The sequence below is a fragment of the Fusarium fujikuroi genome, chromosome FFUJ_chr05 (assembly GCF_900079805.1).
Source record: "Fusarium fujikuroi IMI 58289 draft genome, chromosome FFUJ_chr05".
NCBI lineage: Eukaryota > Fungi > Ascomycota > Sordariomycetes > Hypocreales > Nectriaceae > Fusarium > Fusarium fujikuroi.
This window is the reverse complement of record NC_036626.1, coordinates 2,783,575-2,807,008: the sequence shown is the minus strand read 5'-3', so window position 1 is coordinate 2,807,008 and position 23,434 is coordinate 2,783,575. Positions and strand designations below refer to the sequence as shown.

Below are 23,434 nucleotides of genomic sequence, written 5' to 3'. Positions count from 1 at the left end.
GCTGTTGCTGGCCGGCCAGGCTGATTACGCGCGACCTGACTGCCTACCTGACAGCTTGATCTTTGGTGTCTGTTGTTAGAGCATCCATAGCATTTGGCTTTTGCATTCCATTCTCACCCGCGCATCAACCATAACGACTTTGCGTTCACCTCTATCAACCCTCGCACGAGCTTGTAGCTACATCAACCCATTCAAGTCAGATTTAATCCACATCATTTACCACCATGTCGACTCTCGAGGAGCTCGATGATCTCGACCGCCGAGACAAGGAGGAGAAGAAGAGAGATGGCGACGACAAGAAAGAGAAGAAGTCTACTGATGGCGACGCTGACATGCAAGATGCAGAGGAGGAGGAGGACGATATTCTTGACGATGAGATCCTGGGGCTGAGCACACAAGACATTCAAACCCGCAAACGCTTGCTAGAGAACGATTCTCGCATCATGAAGAGCGAGTTCTCGCGGTTATCACACGAAAAGGCCGCCATGGGCGAGAAGATCAAAGAGAACCAGGACAAGATTGCCAACAACAGGTTTGTCTCTGGTGAGTCATGGAAATGCGGATGTCATCGCTAACCTGGTTTATAGACAACTCCCGTACCTCGTCGGCAACGTCGTTGAGCTGCTTGATCTAGACCCTACGGCCGAATCATCAGAAGAGGGTGCTAACATTGACTTGGATGCCACTCGAGTTGGAAAATCAGCCGTCATCAAGACGTCCACACGACAAACTATCTTTCTCCCTCTGATTGGCCTGGTCGATGCCGACAACTTAAAGCCTGGCGACCTTATCGGTGTCAACAAGGATTCGTACCTTATTCTCGATACGCTCCCGGCCGAGTACGACAGCCGCGTCAAGGCTATGGAGGTGGATGAGAAGCCCACAGAACAGTACACTGATGTTGGTGGACTGGATAAGCAGATTGAAGAGTTGGTGGAAGCAATCGTATGGCCCATGAAGGAGGCTGAGCGTTTCAAGAAGATTGGCATCAAGGCCCCAAAAGGTAAAATGGAGGAGAAGTCTTGAAAGCCTATCGCATATACTAACTCTGCTTAGGTGCACTGATGTATGGCCCCCCCGGTACAGGCAAGACTTTACTAGCGCGAGCCTGTGCAGCACAGACGGACGCTACGTTCTTGAAGCTGGCAGGTCCTCAACTTGTCCAGATGTTCATTGGTGATGGCGCCAAGCTCGTACGGGACTGCTTTGCGCTGGCTAAAGAAAAGGCCCCTGCGATTATATTCATCGACGAGTTGGATGCGGTTGGTACCAAGCGCTTCGACAGCGAGAAGAGCGGCGACCGTGAAGTACAGCGAACCATGTTGGAGCTACTGAACCAGCTTGACGGTTTCGCCTCGGACGACCGAATCAAGGTGTTGGCTGCAACAAACCGAGTCGATGTTCTTGATCCTGCGCTTCTCCGATCTGGCCGACTCGATCGCAAGATTGAATTCCCACTGCCAAATGAGGAGGCCCGCGCTCAGATCTTAAAGATCCATTCTCGCAAGATGAAGGTTGACCCCGGTGTCAATTGGGGTGAGTTGGCCCGAAGCACGGATGAGTTTGGAGGTGCTATGTTGAAGGCAGTTTGTGTGGAGGCTGGTATGATTGCTTTGCGATCAGGCAAGAACAAGATTGGCCACGAGCATTATGTTGATGCTATTGCTGAGGTGCAGGCCAAGAAGAAGGATGTAAGTGACGGAAGCTTAGAGTATTGTCATGGAATTTGCTTGCTAACTATGCTAAACAGACCGTCAACTTCTACGCTTAATTGTGACGATGTTAGATATTGCGGACTGGGTTACAGGTCAAACGAGCCGGGGCATTGGGGATTAGACGCGGCAATGGCGAACATAGATCAATGTAACACTATCTCGACATATCGCCGTCTCTCATGAGGTCTTGACTTTTGAGTGGTGAATTGACACGACTCATGAGTCTATTGACGCCTTGGAATCGTAAATATCAATGTCTGTATGATATACCTAGAATTTTGATTATATATGATCAATAGCAGTGACAAGGTTTCAACAATCTAGACCCAGTCATTCAAAGAATCCAAGGCAAGATAACTACCTAGTTGTGTCTAGGTACAACACGCAGCCAAACCGTAGCCTGCAAGCAAAGATGATTATGTCAGCAGCAATTTGAGAATTACCTGAAGACCTGCTGGTGCATGTGGAAATAAATATGCCCTTCTTAACCATTCATTTATTGATCTGTGTGACCTAGATAGACTACGGTAACATTATTTGGTATGAAAGGATCTGGCCAGGAAGGTAACCCCGCCGGAGCATTTGTTCCATTCGAGAATCGAGATCGACCTCCTGGAGTGCGGTTCGATTAAACATGGACGAGTAGCAAGCATGTGCTTCACGGAGAGGACATTTTTCAGCCCAGCTAGGGCAGTTTCTGGCAGCGGAATGTACCGATATGCATCGGCTGGGCTTAGCCACCTGGCGTCTTACCTGTTCGAGCCTGGAGCTTGTGCGGGGCGGATCATGCAAAGTACGTCATGGTGGCGCTTGGGCAGGGCACTCATCCAAGGCTTGTTTGTGCAAAATCACATCGCGATGATGAACGATAGGCAATGATGATGCTGATGGTGACGCTGCTGCCCCTTTGTTGACGAGTGATGAAGTATTGTAATACACACTCTTGTGGAATTGTTTTGGTGCACCTGCCTCTCACAATTCAGGCTTTGCTTAGCTGATGCGCAAGTATTCTGTACCTCTCTGTTACTCAGTGTAAACTGCCAAATTCCAGCCACCCATGACAACGGCACAGTGACGTGATAGATTTCCCCTTCTAGTGGCTTGCTTGTTCTCCCGCCTACCTAGGTCAGCATCGTCTTTTCTTTTCTTTTCCCGCCCTCACTCATCTCGCTTCAGTTGCATCACTCTTCCATTTCTCATCATTCCTCTTCCAGTTCGTTGCCCCCTTTATACTCCTGAGGTGATTCCTATTGTCACACTCTTCTGCGACCTACCTAGCTCCTGTCATTTCTTCGCGACTTGGCATTGTCTAGACAAGGAACTAGATCTGTCCCAGGAAACATTTCCATCTCTCTGAAGCCGAAGCAGCAACAGCAGCAGCCAAAATGAGATTTTTGAACGCCGTCTTGGCCGCGGTGGCCATCAACGGTGTCACCGCCAGCACATGGTTCCCCGGCTCGAAGCCTGGTAAGCTTTCTATGCTACTGCCCTTTCTCCTGGCCTGCCGCATAGTCTAACAAAACCCAGTATACAACAAATGGCACGAGACTGAGCTGGAGCGCTGGCTCTCAGACCACGATGTCCCCTACCCAACACCTGCCGACCGCAAGGATCTCGAGTCCTTGATTGAGAAGAACTGGGAGAATTACGCTGTTACGCCTTACAACAGCTGGGACACTAACCAACTCAGCTCTTACTTGCAATCAAAGGGCAAGGAAGCCAAGAACGAGGCCGCTGCCTCAAAGGATAGCCTTTTGTCCCAGGTCAAGGCCAACTGGTATGAGACTGAGGGCAACGCCCAATCTGCCTGGCTCAACGTCAAGGATTGGATCCTCGACACTTGGACTGAGAGCCAGTTGAAGGCATTTGCCGACAAACATGGAATTCCCGGTAAGTTCATTCAGTGTTCTGGCCGTTCTCGGTTTGATTTGCCAGAGAACTAATCACTCATCGAAGTCCCCCAACCCCGCCACCGTGACACCCTTCTCCAGAAGGCTCGTTCTAGTTACGAGACCGTTGCCAAGAAGGCCAACCAGGCCTCTTCGTATCCTGGTAACTGGCTCTACGAAACATGGTCCGAGTCTGATCTCAAGGAGTGGCTTGACACCCATGGATTCCCCGCCCCTCAGCCCATGACACGCGATAAGCTCATTGCTTCCGTTCGACGCAACTCTCGTCTTGCCTACCTCAAGGCTCAGGACCAGGCCGCGAGTGCCACCGCCAGCGCTCAGGGAGCATATGCCACTCTCACTGACATGATCATTGATGCTTGGAGCGAGTCCCAGCTCAAGGAGTTCTGCGACAAGAACGGTATTGCCGTTCCCCAGGGCACCAAGGCCAACGAACTTCGCGCCCTCGTCCGCAAGCATCGAGCCGATATCCTCGGTGATAACATTTCTGCCAGCGCCGCATCCGCCTACGGTGCTGCTACCTCTAACGCCCAGAACCAGTACGCCAAAGCTACCGATAGCGCTTCTCTGGCCGCTCAGGACGCTTTCAACCAGGCCGTTGGAACTTGGTCCGATAGCCGCCTCAAGTCTTACCTCGACGCCCGTGGTGTCCCTGTTCCCCAGGGCTCCAAGAAGAATGAGCTCGAGGCCCTCGTCCGCAAGAATGCTCATGTTGCCTACCACGGTGGAAACGCCTGGACTTTTGATGATTTTAGCTATGACAACTTGAAGAAGTACCTTCAGCGCAACGGAGATGCTGCTGCTAAGCAGGTGGTTGAGAAGAAGGATGCTACTCGTGATGAGCTCTACGATGCTGCTCAGTCCGCCTACTCTTCCGCCTCTTCGGCTGGAGGATCTACCTGGGCTTCAGCCACTAGCTACCTCACTTCTGCCACAAACTCTGCGAAGCAGTCTGCCTTCGATGAGTGGACCGAGACTGACCTCAAGGCCTACCTCGATAGCTATGGTGTGCCTGTGCCTCAAGGATCTAAGCTTGAGGATCTGAAGGCTGAAGCACGAAAGCAATCCACCTACTTCAAGTACGGCACCAGCTCCCCGACTGGAACTTTCTTCGCTAAGCTCGGAGAAACCGCCCGCGACACCTACAACTGGGTTGCCAACCAGCTTCAGCTTGGTGGCCAGGCTGCGAAGCAGAAGGCTGCGGAGGCTGAGGCTGATGCCAAGGCAAAGATCCGCGAGGAGCTGTAATGAGTGGAGGATACACAAAACATTTGACCTCGGTGCTCAGATGGTTGAAGATCCTTATGGTCTTGGCCCATGTGATATCAGTGTGGCAGATTGCCATTGATGAAAAAGCGAGGAGACAAGGTCAAAACTGGCTATAGTTCAGCCATAACGATGATGCAGATTATGGTGCTTGGTCGTTTGCTTTAGCAGCTAGTTATGTTTTACGAATCCTATTTTGTTAATCTCATAAGAAGAACGTCCGTCAATGTGAATGCCAATATTTGAATACTATATCTAACGCGTCCAGTAAAATATATAATGCTTTCTAAGACTCTTCACCAATATTGCATGGGCGTCTATAGCTAACGCTTGCTGCCACTCATTACCTTATCAACAATGCACCTCTGATATACACTATAATGTAGATCGGAGGATTTTTTATATTCGACGGAAAATCTAGAAACAGGATCACGCAGCAGAACATGTTGATGTGAAAGTATAAATGAAAATATGATGTGATTCTGTTTTCTGTTTCCTAACGCCATCGCTGGAAGAAAGTCCACGGCGACCAAAATTAAGTACTCTTCCCCCTTCACGGTGTGGGTAGAACCATTCACCAAACCGGCATCATGCCCAGAGTCTGCAGGTTCCATCTGCACCAGCGCTGAGACACCAAGGGTGCTTAGGGTGCCAGTCCACGTCAAGGACACCCAGCTTGTTGATTACTTTGTGGCCCTTGAGCATCTTGACTGGGACAATAGTGGCGTTCTCCATAAGATCGCTCACAACCTTGCCGTGGAAGATCTGTAATGTTCCATCATCACTGGCATCAGCGAAGAGAGGCAGGCTGCGGTGGAATTTGACAGCGCGGATTGCTTCAGGGTGGAATCGCATCGTCTTGTAAGGGCGAGACGACAGATCAAGATCATGCCACAGCAGTCTTCGATCGTATGAGCCAACAATAAGATTATCTCCACCAGGGTGAATATCAAATGAAGAGATCCATCGCGCACCAGGTTGAACAACCTTGACAAGTTCCTGACGTTGGAGATCGTAGCACCTGATCATTCGCTGAGTAGCAACAAAGAACAGTGGCCTTGAAGGATGGAACTGAGCCGTCTGGGCAAGACCAGGCAGCTTTCGGAAAGGAATTTGACTGAGATGCTTGGAGAGCGTATGGATGGCGACTGAGCTCCTTTGTCCGGTTGGTGAGACAGTGGAGATGAACTCACCTCGCCTGTGCCAGCTGATAACCTTGATCGTTGACCTAACAGTAGCCACGAGGAGCACACCGGCAGCTTCCAGCTTGGCCCCAGGTCGTGACCACTTGGCAGGAGGTTCTTTCTTCACACGGTTGACTGTACTGGGCTGTGCACCATTCGTAGCGTAGCCGAAGCCAGCGTCGAGAACATCGCGACTAGCCTTCTCAACAGCGTCACTAGCTACCGAGGGGATCATGAAAAAGAGATCCTCTCCAGCTGCAGCTGCCAGAATAAAGGTCTCCTTATTGGGTCGCCATCGCACAATATTGACAGGCTCATCGCTGCTAAGCTTTGCCATCCATTCTTGGTGGCCGTTGAGAGCCCAAACACGGACAGTGCCATCATCACCCCCTGAAGCCACAAACTCACCATCTGGACTAAACGATACCGAACGGACTCGACCATCGTGGCCACGGAAGATGGTCTGGTTGAGGGTGGGGAACGGCTTGAGGTTTTCTGGTCGGGGAAGCTTAGGCAGAAGAGAGTTGGGATCGATATTGAGCCTGTTCTTCCTGATTCGTGGGGCGAGGTAAAGATCCAGACAGCGATCGAACCGTTCCTTGACGAACTCGCCATAACCAGGAACTTTACGCAGCGAGTCAAATTTAGCAGGCAAGTACTCCTTTCCTCTCTCCTCGGGATCTTGGTTCTTCCAGGCTTCCTTTTCCTCCTCGGTCGGCAAGTACTCGGGTGGTGGGTTATAGCTAAGGTCGTATCCAGGAGGAGCAAGCTTGGGAGCTGGGATGTTCATCACATGGGGGTCTTGAGGCTCCTCGTTTGCCCATACATCGTAGTAAGACTCTTCTTTCTCCTCTTCTTCTCGTTGTCGCTCCTCGGGAGGCTTGTATGGTAGAATACGTCCTTCTTTGATGGCTCGGACAAGCTTGGCAACACGCTTGGCTTCATGCTTAGAGGGAACGAATCGCCGCTTCGGTTCTGGCGCAGCACTCAGAGGCATCTTCTCCTCAATACTGGTGAAGTATGGCACCATATCCTGGGATAGTTAGCGGTGTCGAGCAATGGCACAGAAGTGAATGACATACGGGGTAAGGATCGTAATCTTCGTTGGGAACCTCATTCATTTGTAGTCGCTTAAGAAGTTCAAGCTGGTCCTGGGTCAAATCCAAAGGCTTTCCAGTTTCAGGATCTGTCAAGCCAGTCCAGCCCTTGGGAATCTCAATACTGTCGAGGAGAGCATCTAGAGCTTCCCCGGTGGCTGGGCGCATAATCTTCTTGCCGTTGATGTCGTATCCGATGTGAGGATAGGAGTCGTAGAAGGAGAGGGGAATGTTGCCAATGGTGTTGGTTGGACCTTGGGCATCTGAATCGTCGCTGTCATAGACAGGATCAACCTCAGCGTACTCATAGCGCTCCCCGCCATTGGCATCCTTGACGACGCGATAGTTTGGTTGGGAATCATCAGTGTCGAGTGGTGGAGGGGCCGGAAAGCTGTCGTCTACGTCGGATGAGGCGTCTTCGCTGTACGCATCATCGTCCTCGTCCTTGTCCTCGTCATCTTCATCTTCATCTTCATCATCGTCGTGCTCATTCGTGTCTTGGCCGTCGAGTCCATCCTCAAGATCGCTTTCCTCAAAGTCAGATCCATCTTCACTCTGTGACAAAACGCCGTCCAATTCCACGCCGGTGAGCTCGTCGTCAACAGGAGCAGGTTCTGCGAGAACCTTTCGCTTGCGTGATGCCAATGTTGGTACCATTGGATCCATCCAGTTGGTCAAAAGGAATTTTACAGAAGTTTAGCGGGTTGAATGGCAGGGAAGCCAAAGCGATTGTTATTTTTAATTTTTTTTTTGCGACAGATAAGATAAGACTAGAGGAGTTCGAACATTGGAAGCTACGCTGGCTGGAGAAAGGCGGGGCCAAGCCAACGATAACGATAAAAGAGTGGTCCATCAGGGTAGGCACCTACGCTTGGTACGGATGAGTACTCAATCATCATGTCAAGAACAACCTTGTACTTCATGTTAGTGGTTGGGATAATCATTTTCGTGCCGCTGTGACTAGCCCATGGCTGTTTGAAATTGGCCGACTATAACAATTGGAACACAGACGGGAGAACGATTAAACCCTCGCCTAGGTACTAGAACTGAAAGACCGAGCGAGATAATATTACACTACTCTTGTTGATTGCACAAATGGCGAGGCTAGCCATCTCGACTATACATACATAGCATCAAAACTTGGCGTCTTGATCCAGGTCAACTGCCAGGAACAGCTTGCCTGACGCCAAAGTTGACTCGATTCAGATCCTTGACTCTGCTCATCTAAGTTGAATGGGGAAAGGCGTCAGGCATTCCGAACCACGCGACCAACGGTGAATATAATCAGCCACAGTTGTGAGTTTCTTTCATGATCCGCTTTATATGCAGTTGAGGCTAGACTGTTCCGAAAACCATTCTGCGTTCCCTTTTGTCCAATACTGTCTATCTGTCTGTTTGTTGGTGGCTGAATCTATTAGCCAAGTTGGGAATAATATCAACTCACACTGAGTTTTGGTAACAGCCAACAACGAGACACTAACTTAGCACGGAATACCGAATTTCAGAAGCTCTCGATAATTCAACAATGCTCTCTCAAGGTTTATGGGTGGTCTCAGGGTTGTATCTAGAGAAGAAGGATAAAAAACAAACATGATAAGGACTTGCTCTTCACTGTTCATGGTCATACCACTCGCACTTACGAAAATTCAATTTCCACACGCCCTCATACCTGAAATCGGTCACATATTGATGATAAGAATTTCTGGAATCTTTCCAAACAAAGAAGAATCAGTCTGTAAATTTCATCTTCTGGCTTACGAGAGCCAGCTGAGCTTTCCTACCCTTATTCCAGTTGCGGAACTGGAGCCTCTCTTCCATATTGAATAACATATGGCCAAGGCTTGGACCCTGATCTAGAAGCATACGAATATGGCTTGGTTTCTGCATTGACACTTCACAATAGAGACCGTTATAGACCACACTCGTGGCTGTTGGCCCATCGCCTATCAAATGCCACACCAACCTGATCGAGGCTCTGACATCTGCCCATGCCAAGAAAGATCTACAACTTGGTTCAGACCTCTATCGATGATTTGCAAAAGGGCCGCCCCTATATTTTGGTTATAACCACCAACTGGCGTTGGTGCTTCAGTGAGCCAACAGCACGTTCTGACTCTTGGCAATGGTTCTGGACCGTTTCCAACAAGACTGGCAGCTTGACCAGTATCCGAAATCTAGGAGAGAGGTGAACTATGTTGTTGTATAATTTAAATGCCCCGGGCCTGGCAATGCGGCTCCCTATACTGTCGGCAGTGAGTTCACACCACGTCCAATATGCGCCTTCGTCCAACTTGTGTGCCATTGATGGCAATGGTGCTGTTCTTTACTCTTGTTAATGCCGTGGCACCCGTAGTCGATGTATCACACAGCAAATACAGGGGCAATGACCTTGGAAACGGTGTGACTCACTGGCTCGGAATACGTTACGCTGCACCTCCTCTGGGTGATCTCAGATTCATGCCTCCCCAAGACCCAGTCAGGAATCGTCAGACAAAGAACGCAAACAAGGTGAGTAATTCCAATACACTGAGATTTGAACCTACCAGACACTAAAAAAAACTCAGTTCAGGCTCAAATGCGTTTCCCAGAGCGCAAAAGCTCGATTCATTGGAAAGTCACAGTCTGAAGATTGCCTGTTCCTCAATGTGTTTGCGCCTTCAAACGCTTCCAGGCACGCCAAACTTCCCGTCTTCGTCTACATTCAAGGCGGAGGCTTCAACGATAATTCTAGACCCAAGATAGACGGAGCTGATCTGATCAGAGCTTCGGATATGAAAATTGTCGTCGTCACTCTGAACTATCGTGTATCAGTTCTAGGCTTTTTCTCATATGGCGATAAGGTGCAACCAAACAATGGCCTCCTCGACCAAAGAAAGGCCCTGGAGTGGGTGCAGAAGTATATATCAAGATTTGGAGGCAACCCGCGACATGTTGTTCTTGGAGGTAGTTCCTCGTGGGGGGGGGGGGGGGGGGGGGGGGGGCAGCGTGGCCTTCCATCTCGCAGCATACGGAGGGAGAAATGATAAGTTGTTTCACGCTTCTGCAGCTGAATCAATATCTGCTTCACCTATTAAAACAGTGGAACAAGCGTCGTATCAAGCAGAAAGTTTCATCGAAAATGTCGGTTGCTCCTCCGAAGATGCCATTGCTTGCATGCGAACCAAGACTATCGCCGAAATCATAGCCGCCAATATCAAGGTCCCATACCCTTGAGGCACACGACTACCAATCGGCATGTGGGTTCCTGTTATTGATGGAGATTTCGTACGAGATGCTCTCTGGAACTCGTTCGACCAAGGGAAGTTCGTCATGGTCCCTTCTATCATCGGTGCCACAACCAACGAGGGAAGAGCATTTGCACCAGCTGCATCCTCAAAAGTAGAAGTCGAGGATTTTTTCAAGGCCGAGTTTCCGCTTCTTGAATCAACTCATATGGCTCAGATCACAGCCTTATACCCAGGTTTGGCAGATACATGTTCGAAAGCTGGCTGTTTCAAACGACCCCTAAGCGATGCATACGAAGACATGAGGTTTCAATGCTCAGGCATCTCGTTCCCAGAATCAATCTCCCGCTGGATGCCAAAGAAAACGTGGAACTACTGGTATAACGTCGAGGATCCAGGTTTTATGGCTCAGGGGAGAGGTGTAGCTCATTGTGACGAGGCTCATGCAATATGGGGGCCTGGCAATGGAGGCTCCGGGGCAGCCCGAAGCTACTTCCCAGGTGGGATCAATGCTTATGCAGTCAACGTCATTCAAGGCTGTTGGATAAGCTTCATTCGATCTTGCAACCCAAATAAATACAGGCTTCCTGATACAACGATGTGGGGAGTCTATTGAAAGGCCTTAAGGCACAGGCTGGTATTTAATACAGGGGCAGGACTAGGTTAGTTAGTATAACCCTGGATTTACAGGATAAATACACTTACTTTAGCTTAATTATAAGTATAATATAGTAGTAATTATTAGGCTACCTTTTAGAATATTATAAATTTATAATCTTTTTTTTTATATTAATTTCTTTTTAATTAATTTTAGTTTTTAATATAAAAAAAATTAAATTATTATAGTAAGTTAATAATAGCTAAATAGGTATAATAATATTATATTAATTAAAGCTTAAAGAAATAAAATCTCTATAAAAGGGGTTTTTATAATAAATTTAAGGGGATTTTAAGGTTATATAATAAAAGGCTAATCAGCTTTATTATTAAGTTATTATTATAATTATTTCTTTTTTTTTAAGTAATTTTTTTTAATTAAATATAATTATAATAAAGTTATAAAGTTATTAATATCTTTTTATTTTATAAATACTTTTATTAGGTTTTTATAATAAAGTTAAATATTATAGTAATAAAAGATTACCTTTATAGTATTTTTTTTATATAAACTATTAGATTATTCTTTATAGTTTTATTAAAATATTTTTAAAAATATATATATATTAAGCCTATAAATTATAGGCTATATTTTTAATTTTTTAGGCTTTTATAAGTTTTTATTTTTACTTTATTTATAAGTATTTAATCTCTTTTTTAATTTAAGCTTTTTATTTTTTATTTTTTTATTTTTTATATAATCTTATTAGCTTATATACCTTTTATTTTTACTTTTTATTTATAACTTATATCTCTTTTATTTTAGTTTTTAATTAACCTTTTATTTTTTAACTTTATTTTTTATTTTATTTTTATATTTCTTACTTTAATATTTAATAGTAAGTATATTTATTTTTTATTTTTTATAACTTTTAACCTTAAGCCATATTAAATTTCTTAAACTTTTAAAAATATCCTATATAGCTATAAGCCTTAAAACTTATTAATACTATATTTTATACTATATAATTAAGCTTTATTATATAAAGAAGATTTTTTAAAAATTTAAGAAAATTATATTATATAGTTTACTACTATATATAATTTTTTAAAAATAATTTTACTAGATTTTTAGCTATTTTATTTAAGGTAATTAAGTCTTATAGGGTAGGCTATTTTTAAGTATATAATATACTAACCTACTTACTTAAATAACCTACTTATTTATTAACTGTATTATATAGAATTTATATTAATTTTATAATATTAAATATATCTTTATTAATTTTAATACTTTATATTATAATAAAATATAATAAATATAAATATAATTATCTTTAGTTTAATTTATTACTTCTTTATTAATATTACTTTATTTACTCTTAAATATAAGGTTAATTTATTATATACTTAAATATATATATTTAATTAATAGAGGTTAATTTTACTTTTACTAACTAACTTATATAAAAGTTAACTTAATTCCTTTAAACCTTTAGTCTAACCCTATTATTACTCTATATTTATTTAACTCTATATATAGATATACTATACTTATATTAGAAGTAGCACCCCTTCCGCTATAATAACCCTTTTAGCTATATTAGAAAGCCACTCTTTATATATAAAGGCAGTAAGGAAGGCTGTCTGGTCTAACTAAAGGGGATAACCTTCCTTTAGGTCTCTCTCTAGCTTCTTTAGATTTAATAGCTTATAATAAATCTAATTTAGATTAATTATATTAAAATAGGGCTAATAAATTATATAATTAATTAATTTAATTAATATATAATTAAAGATTGCTATTTTAATTAAGTTAAATTAGTATTTTAATAAAAAGTTCTTTTTAATAGTAACTATTATTATATAAATCTCTTTTAGTTTATTTTTATTAACTTTCTATAAAGCAGGCCTAATAGCTATATTAAGGTTATAGCTAGTTATATAGTAGGCCTAATTATATAGCTATAGGCTATTTTATATAATAGATATTATATTAATAGCTATAATTAATATTAATAGCTATAATTAATAGGGAAAGTTAGGTTAGGGAATATACTTTAGAAGTATAATAGACTTAGCTTAATACTCTTTTAGCTAGAGTAAAGAAAGAAGGCTAATATAGCTACTAAAAGGTAAACCTATAGGCAGTATTAATACTGCTTAATTAAAGCAGTAATTATACTATTAAGGCAGATAAACCTTATATAATTTTAACCTTTAAGATATAGGCCTACTATAAAGGCCTTATTATTTAAGCCTTTATATATAAAGTTAATAGCTTAATGGCCTTATAAGGCTAATAGTAAGGGAAAAAATAAAAAATAAAAGTAATTATTATTTATATATTTCTTTTTTATTATCTTTATTATTAATTTAATTAACTTTTTTATAGTTTTATAGCTATAATTAAAATAAATTAAATAAATATTTATTATACTTTTAAGTTTATTTATAATTCTATTTTTTTATAAATAAAAATGACTATTTTTAGCTTTATTATAATATCTATATATTATAGTAAATTAATAATAGCTAAATAGATATAATAGTATTATATTAATTAAAGCTTAAAGAAAGAAAATTCCTTAAAGAGGGGTTTTTTAAGAAAATTTTATAAGGTCTTAAAATTATATTACCTAAAGATTAGGCTAACTATCTATATTAAGATACTATTATAATTATCTTTCTTTTTCTATTTAGCTATTTTTAGCTAAAATAGTAATAAAATTAAATTATATAATTATTAATAGACTTTTATTATTATATATTTACTTATAGTAATTAATTCTTTACTTAAGTTGATATAGAAATAATAGCTTATATCTTAGCTATTTTATATATAAAACCTACTATAAGTCTATAAATAGTCTTATTATAATATCTTATAGCTTTATATAATTTATACTTTTTAACTTATAGTTAACCTTTTAATTCTTTAGGCTTTATTAGGCTCTATAAGGTATTTAATTTCTCTTTAATTATAAGTATTTAATTTTTCTCTTTTTTTTTACTTTTTCTCTTTTTTTTTCTTTTTATTTTATATAATTTATTTAATTTATATACCTTTTTTTTTATTTATATCTTTACCTTTTAATCTTTTACCTTTTAACCCCTTAATAAATTTACTTTAATTTCCTTATAATAGCTAATAAAAAACTTATTTTTATTTTTAAGATATTTAATAAGGCTAAAAAGCCTAAAATAGTTATATCCTTTAAGTCCCTTAATTATATTATAGGCTATTAGATTTATATATATTATATTTATATCTATAAAAATAACCTTTAGGTATTATTAATTAATAAGGATTTTAATAACCTTTTTTATTTCTTTTAGCCTAATTATTATATCTTTAATAACTTTAATTTCTTTTATTATATTAAATATAATTATAATAAAAGGTATTATAAACTATATATCTTTTTTATAATTCTCTTTTATATTTTACTATTAACTTAATTATAGTTTTTTTATTATAATAAAAAGTAACTTTAAAAATATAATAAAGGCCTTAAAGTTTATAATTATTTTAATTTTTATTTATATTATTAATTAACTAACGTGGTTAATAAGCGAGCGCTCCAGATAAGCAAGCACTCTAAAAATCCCTTAACTTTATATCTAACTATCTAATTAATTAATTCTTAACTATTTAATATATTATAACCCTTAAATAAAGCTAGAATCCTTCTTGCCCTTTAGGCCCTTTAAAATAACTTAAAATTAAGTCTCTAATAGGCTATAGATATTTATAAAGTTAGCCGCTTTACTTTATATTATTGCTAAAATAGTATTTAATTATAATATAATTCTATTTTAAATTTATAGAGACTATTTAATTTAAAAGAAAAGATAATAGTTTAATTTATTTTTAATTTAAATTTATAAGGATTTTCTTTATAATTATATTTTATAGAAAAAATAGTTAATTTCCTACTAGCTAACTGTAATATATTACCTATTAATAAGTGCTAGGCTTATAACTTTATAAAGTAATAATTAAAGCTAAAGATATATTTATTTTAAAGATATAACTATTAAAGAGCTAAATATAAAGATTTAATTATTATTTATAGCTAGTTTTAGCTTATATAAAATATAATTATAAAGTATAGTATTTAATTAAATAATATCTAGAACTTTAATAAAATTGGCTTTATAATAGGCCTTATTATAGCTAGAATGGCTATTATAGGTTTAAAAATATAAGGAAGGCTAAAATTAATATAGCCTAAAAAATAGAAATAGATTACTATAATTTAAGTAATTAATATAGAAGGTTAAGTAATTATACTATTTATTATTAATATAGGCTAATATTATCTTACTAATTAATACTAAAAATATAACCTTCTATTAAATTAGGTTATTATAATAAGCTAAAATAAATAGATAAATAATAAGCTAAGTCTTAAGTAATTAAAGTACTTTAATTAGTCTATAACTAATTAATTAATTAATCCTTATTATCTTTTAATCCTTAATAATTATTAAAGCTATTATTTAGCTAATTTTAAGAGATATTATAAAAAGAATAAGATTATTATACTCTATATATCTGCTTATATATCTTACTTACTCTAGCCTTTTAATATTAGTTACTTTAGGCCACTAAAAAAGGCTTATAGTTAAGAAATAAAGTATTTAATTAAATACTTTATAACCTATATTTCTAAGATTAAGTTCTTTTCTGCCTTTTATACTGTATTTAAAGCTACCTTTATAGAAAGTAATATCTAAAGAGGTTTTAAAGGAGCTAGGCTTACTTCTCTTAACCTAAAAACTATAATCTTAAAGCTTAATATATAGCTATAGACCCTAATGCCTCCTAAAAAGGCCACTTAATTATTAATATTATAGGCTTTAAAGACCTTAAAGATAGTTATTAAGACCTAATTTTAATCTAAATATCTTAATAATTAAATTAAATACTATTATAATAGCTCCCTAAAGTTAATATTAAAAGCCTTAAAGTCTCTTATAAAAGAAGTAATAGCTATAATATATAAGAATGCACTATTAAGAGCTAAAGTTTAAAATCTTTAAAATATAAATAAAATATTAAGCTAGCACTATAAGGTAAAAAAGACTAAATTATAAAAAGGGGAGACTATAACTATATAGAAAGTATTATAAATAATTAATTAAATAGATATTAATATATAAATAGTAGCTAAATTATTAAAATATAGTAATTAAGGAAGGTTAAAATAACTAGGCAGTTAGCACTATAGTATATATAGTAAAGGCAGTTATAATATAAGGATTTATTAAATAACTCTTAAGTTATTTAAAGAGGAATTTAGTAAGTAAAAGCTAGCCTTTTTAAACTATAACTTAAGCTTCTTAAGCTATAAGTTAAAAAGGTTAAGGAAAGTAGAGCGCTTGCTTATCTAGAGCGCTTACTTATTAACCACGTTATAATATTTTATTACTTATATTTATTATAAGCTTAAATATACCTTCTTTTAGCTTTTAACTTTTTTTTATTACTTAAAGGAAACTTATATATTAATTTATAGATTTAAAGATATTAATACTTTTTTAATAAATTTTATTTTTTTCTTTAATATTATTATTTTTTTATTAATATTTCTTAATATAAAAAGCTAAAACCTTTTATACTATTATTATAGCTTACTATTATATTTAATAAATATATCTTTATAATATTTTTTTAATTTTTATTATAAGTTTAATACTATATTTATATTATTTTTTATTAAAATCCTTAATCTTTTTAAAATTTAAATTATATATAAAACTAATTAACCTTAGTTTAAATTACTGCTTTTTTATTAATATTACTTTAACTGCTTTTAGATATAAGGTTAATTAGTTATATACTTAGGTATATATATTTAATTAGTAGAGCTAGTTACTATTAACTTTAGGTTAATTTAACTTTTACTAACTAACTTATATAAAAGTTAATCTAATTCCTTTAATTCTAACTTTAATAGAACCTTTAAACCCTGCCATTACCTTATATTTATCTAACTCTATATATAGATATACTATCCTTATATTAAAAGTAGCACCCTCTTTACTATAATAACCCTTTTAGCTATATTAAAAAGCCACTCTTTATATATATTTAAATTACTTATAAAAGCAGTAAGGAAAGCAGCCTAATTTAATTTAAAAAAATAACCTTTCTTTAAGACCCTCTTTAGGTCCTTTAGACTTAATAGCTTATTATTAATTTAATTTAAATTAATTAAGCTAAAATAGTCTATATAATAAATTAACCTAATTAGGTTATAATTAAAAATAGCTATCTTAATAAAATTAAATTAATACCTTAATAAAAAGTTCTTTTTAATAATAATTACTATTATATAAATCTCTTTTAGTTTATTCCTATTAGCTCTCTATAAGGCAGGCCTAATAGCTATATTAAGGTTATAGCTAGTTATATAGTACGCCTAATTATATAGCTATAGGCTATTTTATATAGCAGGCATTATATTAGTAGCTATAATTAATATTAGTAGCTATAACTAACTGTAATAACGCCTTAGTGATAAGGCTAAATAGCCTCCTATTATATAACCTTAAGACCCTTTTAAGTCTATTATAAAAACCCCTTAAATAGAAATCCTATTTCCTTAAGCTTTAATTTAAATAATACTATTATACCTATTTAGCTATTATTAATTTACTATAATAATTCTAAAGCTTTTACTTAAGTTACTTAAATATAATAGTAAACCTATAAAGAACTATTATAGTTAGTACTAAACTTAATAAACTATTAGTAAATCTTTTAAGAATTAGTAATAACTTTACCTAAAATAGTAATAAAGGATCCTCTTAAATAATAACCTACCTAACCAGTTATATTACCTATATTATATATATTAGTACCTTAGAAGTTAGGATTAAATAGCTAAAAAAAAAGCTTACCTTTTAATAACAGTAAAATAAGTTAAAGTAATACCTTAAGGAAAATAGAGGTAGATTATAAGATCTCTTTAAAACCTAAAGAAAGAATAAACTATTTATATAACTATTTAACTTTAATACTAAAAATATATTATAAATAAGTAATAGTACCTTATTAAGGTAATATTAATTAAGAAATAGCCTTACTTTTAATAGTAATAAAAAAGTAAAAGCTAAAAATATTATTACCTTTAAATACCTAATTACCTTTTAAAAATAAAATAAATAGTTAAATAATATAAATTAAAGCTTTAAAGGCACCTAAAAATAATACTATATTAATAAAAGCTATATCCTTTTTATCTATAATAATATAATATTAAATATTAGGCTTATATAATTAGGCTATTTAAATAAATAGATAAAGAAAAGAAAAGAAGATTTAAAAAGAGATTAAAAAGCCTTTAAGGAATAGTCTTTTATCTTTATAGAAAATAGAAAAAATTGCTAAATACTTATAACTATGTAACTAAAAAGCATTAAATAATGCCTTAATTAATTCCCTTAAGACTTCTATAAATATCTTATTTTTATTAAAGATTATCTCTTTTATAAGCTTAATATAGCTATAAGAGTTTATTAATACTATATTAAACTTTTATCTATACTTTAAGATATTATAGCCTTTTAAGGAGGTATTAATTTCCTTAAAATTAAAAAAGAATTTATTTAATTAATATAATAACTTTAAGATACTTTAAACTAGAAAAATATATATATAGAAAATCTATTAAATTCCTTATTATTAAAAAAGAAACCTTATTAACTTTAAGAACTGCTTAAATTATATTTCTATTAATAACTTTAAGAAAGTAACTTAAATTACTTTTTTATTATTAATTTAAAGGAAAAAGAAAAAAAAAAAAAAGGACTTAAGTTTTATAAAATACTATAATTATTATAAGAAAGATTATTATTTAAGAAATTGCCTTAAACTTAAAAAAATAAATTAAATAAAGAAATTAAAAAACTAAATATAATTAAAGATATAGATTAATTTCTAATTAATACCGTTAAGATAATTTTAATCTATAATTAAAATATACTTTAAACCTACTTTAAAGGAAAGATCTTAATTATAGTTAAGGCTTAAGATTATAAGACTATCAAAGTATAGGCTTACTTAAATTACAGTATAGAAATAGATACTATTAATAAAACCTTTATAAAATTCTAGAGGTTTTAATAATTAAAAGATATAGATATTTCCCTTTAAGAAGTAAATAATAACTAGCTAAAAACTAAAAAATATTAAGAAATATTTTTAATTTTAATAGACTATTTAAGATAAATATATAAAACTATATAAAGTTTAATAGATATTAATAAAAAGGATTGAAATAAATTAATATTTCTTTTTATTATTACCTTAAAAGATCTTTAAATTATAGCTAACTTTAAGATAAAGAAATAGTAATTTAAAGGGTATTATAGAGGCCTTAAATTCCTTAACTTTTATTAATTCTTAAAGAAAACCTATAGTAAAGTTAAAATCTTTACTATTATTATTATTAAGGAACCTTATTTACTTTTTAATAAAGAACCCTAAAAACCTAACTAACTTAAAGGTATTCTCTATAAATTAAGAGTATATATTAAAGTCTTTAATTATAATAAAGCAGTAAGGATACCTAACTTTAAGAAAATAGATTATATTATAAATTTAATTAAAAAGATAGAATTACTATATAGCCTTATTTACCTCTTTTTATAAATAAAACTTAAGGAACTTTATAAATATATTTAAAAGAACTTAAAAACTAAATAAATAAATCTATCTATTTAAAAGTCTAGCTAAATTTTTTATTTTTTTTATCTTTAAAAAAAATAAAAGTCTTTAACTCTATATAGATTATTATAGCTTAAATGCTATTACTATTAAGAATTATTACCTTTTATCTTTAATCTTAAAGATTATAGATTATATTTAAAAAATAAAGTATTTTTTTAAAATTAATATTAAGGATATATATTATTAAATTTATATTTAAAAAGGGAATAAATAAAAGACTGCCTTTTAAACCTATTATAGTTACTTTAAGTATATAGTTATACTATTTAAATTAATTAATATATTTACTATATTTTAATATTATATCTATTAGGCCCTTTAGGGTTTTATAGATATAATTTATATTATCTATTTAGATAATATTTTAATATTCTTAAAAATAAAAGAAAAGTATATTAAATACCTTAAATAGATCTTAAAATAAATAAAGGATATTAAATTATATATAAAACCCTTAAAGTACTTCTTTTATTAAAATAAAGTAAAGTTTTTTTAGATTTATGTTAATTACTAAAGGTATTAAAATAGATTTAATAAGGATTTATATTATTTTTAAATAGCTTAAACTTACTATTTATAGAGAAATTTAAGTATTTTTAGGATTTTATAATTTCTATAAATAGTTTATCTATAAATACTTTAAGGTTACTATTTCTTTTATAGCCTTTATAAAAAGAAGCTAAAATAGAAAGAAATTAAGAAATATAAAGCTAAATAATTAAGAAAAATAGTTATTTTAGGCCTTTATTGCTAAATTTAAAAAGGCTTTAATTTTATAGTATTTTAACCTTAAAAGATATATTTATATTAAGATAGATATATTAAATTATATTATAGTAAGAATCCTTTTTTAATTAAATAATAAAGGTAAATACTATTTAATTACTTTTTAATTATAAAAGTTTAATAATTTTAAGAGAAAATATAATATTTCTAATTAAAAGATAATAGTAATAATAGAGTTATTTAAGTATTAATAGTATTACCTTAAAGGCTCCTTAAAATAAATAAAGGTCTTAAATAACTATTAAAACCTTTAATTATTTATAAAGAATATTAAACTAAATAGGAAATAAATATAATAATATTTATATTTAATAATCTATAACTTTATAATTAAATATAAAAAGGGATCTATAAATCCTATTAATATCTCTTTAAGACCTTTAAGAGTTAAAAAAAAGAAATATTAAGAGCTAAATTTAATTAAATCTTTAAGGAATAAAATAGCTAAGGTATAAGTAATAATAAAAGGTTAAAAGCTAAAAAAAAGATTAAATAAAAGGCTTATAGAGAAAATAAGTCTACTTTAAACTTTAGGTAAGTTAAAGATAGATAAGATATTTTTAAATATTAAAGATAATTTAGCCTTATTATTAAGTAATATAAATATTATAGGCTAAAAACTTAATCTAAATATATAGTCTTAAAAAATATTAAGATTATTTATAGTAATTCCTAATAAGACTATAAATTAATCTTTATATTAAGAAAGACCCTTTAAGGATAATATATTAAAGCCCTTAATTAAAATAATTAGATTAATATAGTTAAGAGATAAAATAATATTTAATTAAAAAGATAAAATATTTAAAGTAAATTATAAAAAAGGATCCTAAAAGTAAAGAGTAAGGAATAACCTTCTTTATTTTAAAGATAGGCTTTATATATTATTAGAATTTAACCTTAAAAAAGAGATATTAGGATTATATTATAATAACCTTTTTATAGGATATTTTAGCATTAAGAGAACCTAAAAGCTAATTTAAAGGAAACTTTATTAAAAAGGCCTAGAAATTAATATAAAATAGTATATATTTATAAACTATAATTATTAAGAGGTAATATTTAAGAAATATTAACCTTATAGAAAGCTTAAAAGCTTATTAATTTTATTATATCTCTTTAAAGAGGTCTTTATAGATTTTATTATAGGACTGCTATTAATACTCTTTAAAGGTTAATAAGTTAATATAATTTTAGTAATAGTTAATAGATTTATAAAGTTTATATAATTTCTATTTATTTCTATTAAAATTACTATATTTAAATTAATTAAACTTTTCTATAAGAAGATTAAGCTATAATTTAAAGCCCTAAAAGGTATTATCTTAAATAAAGGATTAGTTTTTATTAATATATTTTAATTAAAATTATATTATTATTTAAGAATTAAATAAAGACTATTAATAGCCTTTTACCTTTAAATTAATAGATAGATAAAAAGGATAAATTAAGTTCTTAATTATTATTTATATTACTTTATTAAAGATAATTAAAATATCTAGCTAAAACTTCTATAAATAGCTTAATTTACTTATAACTTAGGGGTTAGTGCTATAATAAATATAACCCTAAATAGGGCCCTTATAGGTTTTAATTTAAAATTTTATATTATTATTAAAAATATTAGCTTAAAAGGAAGAGTTCTAAAAGTTAAGTATAAAATTTAAAAGCTATAAAAGCTATAAAATAAGCTTATAATATACTAATAAAATATAACTAAAAAGCAGGTTAAGTATTTTAATTTAAAGCATTAAGAAATAAACTTTAAATAAAGATAACTAGTTATACTTTTAATTAAAAACCTAAAGCTTAAAGGAAAGAAAAAGAAGCTAGCCTTAAGATTTATTAGCCTATTTAAAATTATTAAGTATATTAAATTATAAATATATTACCTAGCCCTATTAAACTAATATATAAGAATATATAATATCTTTTATATAAGCCTCCTTAAAGTATATTAAATATATAGCTAAAAGGATAATAATTTTTTATTAATATTAAACCTTAAAGAAGAGGATAATTAATAGAAAGTTAAATAAATTAAAGATAAAAAGGAAATATATAAAGAATTATATTACTTTATAAAATAGAAAAAATAGCTAGCTAAATATAATTAATAGGTTATTACTATAGATATAAAGAATGCCCTATAAATTATTACTATATAAAAAAAGTCTTAAGTAAAGTAAAAAGGCAAGAGGTTAAAATTATAAGTAGAAATAACCTTAAGGAAGAGAGGATATTTAAGAAAAAAGCTTTAATTAAAGCTAAAAGGTTTAAGCTATAAAGATACTATTAAGAAAAATAAATAACTATAAACTATAGATAAATCTCTTTTTATTTTAACTTAAAATTATTAAGTAAAACTATAATAACTATAATAAAAATTAATTAACTATAATATTAAAAAGCTACCTTTTAAGTTAATTTATTTTCCTTTATAGTATAAGCCTTATATAAATTACTATATTTAGGAGGTATATTTTAAGAGCTAAAATTATTAGAGGGAGGCTAGCTATATTTCTAAAAGATTAAAAAGGGTTATATAATTAATATAGTAAAAGGCTAAGAACTCTCTATAGGTAAAATAAGGCTAAATAGAATAGAAGGTTATACTAAAAGTAAAAGGTATATAGAGAGTAAAGTTATAACCTTAACCCTAATAGAGACTAAAGAGGTAAATATAATAAATACCTAAAGATATTAATAGAGGTTTAAACTTAATATAAAGCTAAAGGCAGGAATTTAGGTAATAATATTAAAGTTATTATAGAAATTACTAGTAAGACCTAAATATATAAAATAGTAAAAAGTATTAATAGTAACCTATTAAGCTATATACTTAATGTTATTTTCCTTTAAATATAGAACCTATAAATCCTTAAATATAGCCTAAATTTCTTTACTTATAT

The 23,434-nt window shown here is 32.7% G+C and overlaps 5 protein-coding genes; 4 read left to right on the top strand and 1 right to left on the bottom strand.

Moving 5' to 3' along the window:
- Window positions 1-224: 224 nt before the first annotated feature.
- FFUJ_07609 (probable 26S proteasome regulatory particle chain RPT5) lies at window positions 225-1,771 on the top strand (the record flags this gene model as incomplete). XM_023577880.1 has 4 exons in its annotated part: window positions 225-532; window positions 588-1,003; window positions 1,057-1,691; window positions 1,751-1,771. The coding sequence occupies 4 exons, from the start codon at window positions 225-227 to the stop codon at window positions 1,769-1,771; spliced, it is 1,380 nt and encodes a 459-aa protein (XP_023430873.1).
- A 1,329-nt stretch (window positions 1,772-3,100) lies between these two features.
- On the top strand, window positions 3,101-4,873 carry FFUJ_07608 (probable brefeldin A resistance protein; the record flags this gene model as incomplete). XM_023577879.1 has 3 exons in its annotated part: window positions 3,101-3,182; window positions 3,243-3,605; window positions 3,672-4,873. 3 exons carry the CDS (start codon window positions 3,101-3,103, stop codon window positions 4,871-4,873), a joined length of 1,647 nt encoding a protein of 548 aa, XP_023430872.1.
- Window positions 4,874-5,479: 606 nt separating this feature from the next.
- FFUJ_07607 (related to KM-PA-2 protein) lies at window positions 5,480-7,829 on the bottom strand (the record flags this gene model as incomplete). XM_023577878.1 has 2 exons in its annotated part: window positions 5,480-7,108; window positions 7,158-7,829. 2 exons carry the CDS (start codon window positions 7,827-7,829, stop codon window positions 5,480-5,482), a joined length of 2,301 nt encoding a protein of 766 aa, XP_023430871.1.
- Window positions 7,830-9,446: 1,617 nt separating this feature from the next.
- FFUJ_07606 (related to cholinesterase precursor) lies at window positions 9,447-10,385 on the top strand (the record flags this gene model as incomplete). XM_023577877.1 has 3 exons in its annotated part: window positions 9,447-9,680; window positions 9,737-10,115; window positions 10,252-10,385. 3 exons carry the CDS (start codon window positions 9,447-9,449, stop codon window positions 10,383-10,385), a joined length of 747 nt encoding a protein of 248 aa, XP_023430870.1.
- A 96-nt stretch (window positions 10,386-10,481) lies between these two features.
- Window positions 10,482-11,012, top strand: FFUJ_07605 (related to cholinesterase precursor; the record flags this gene model as incomplete). The annotated part of the gene is made up of 1 exon (XM_023577876.1): window positions 10,482-11,012. One exon carries the CDS (start codon window positions 10,482-10,484, stop codon window positions 11,010-11,012), a length of 531 nt encoding a protein of 176 aa, XP_023430869.1.
- Between the last annotated feature and the right edge of the window lie 12,422 nt (window positions 11,013-23,434).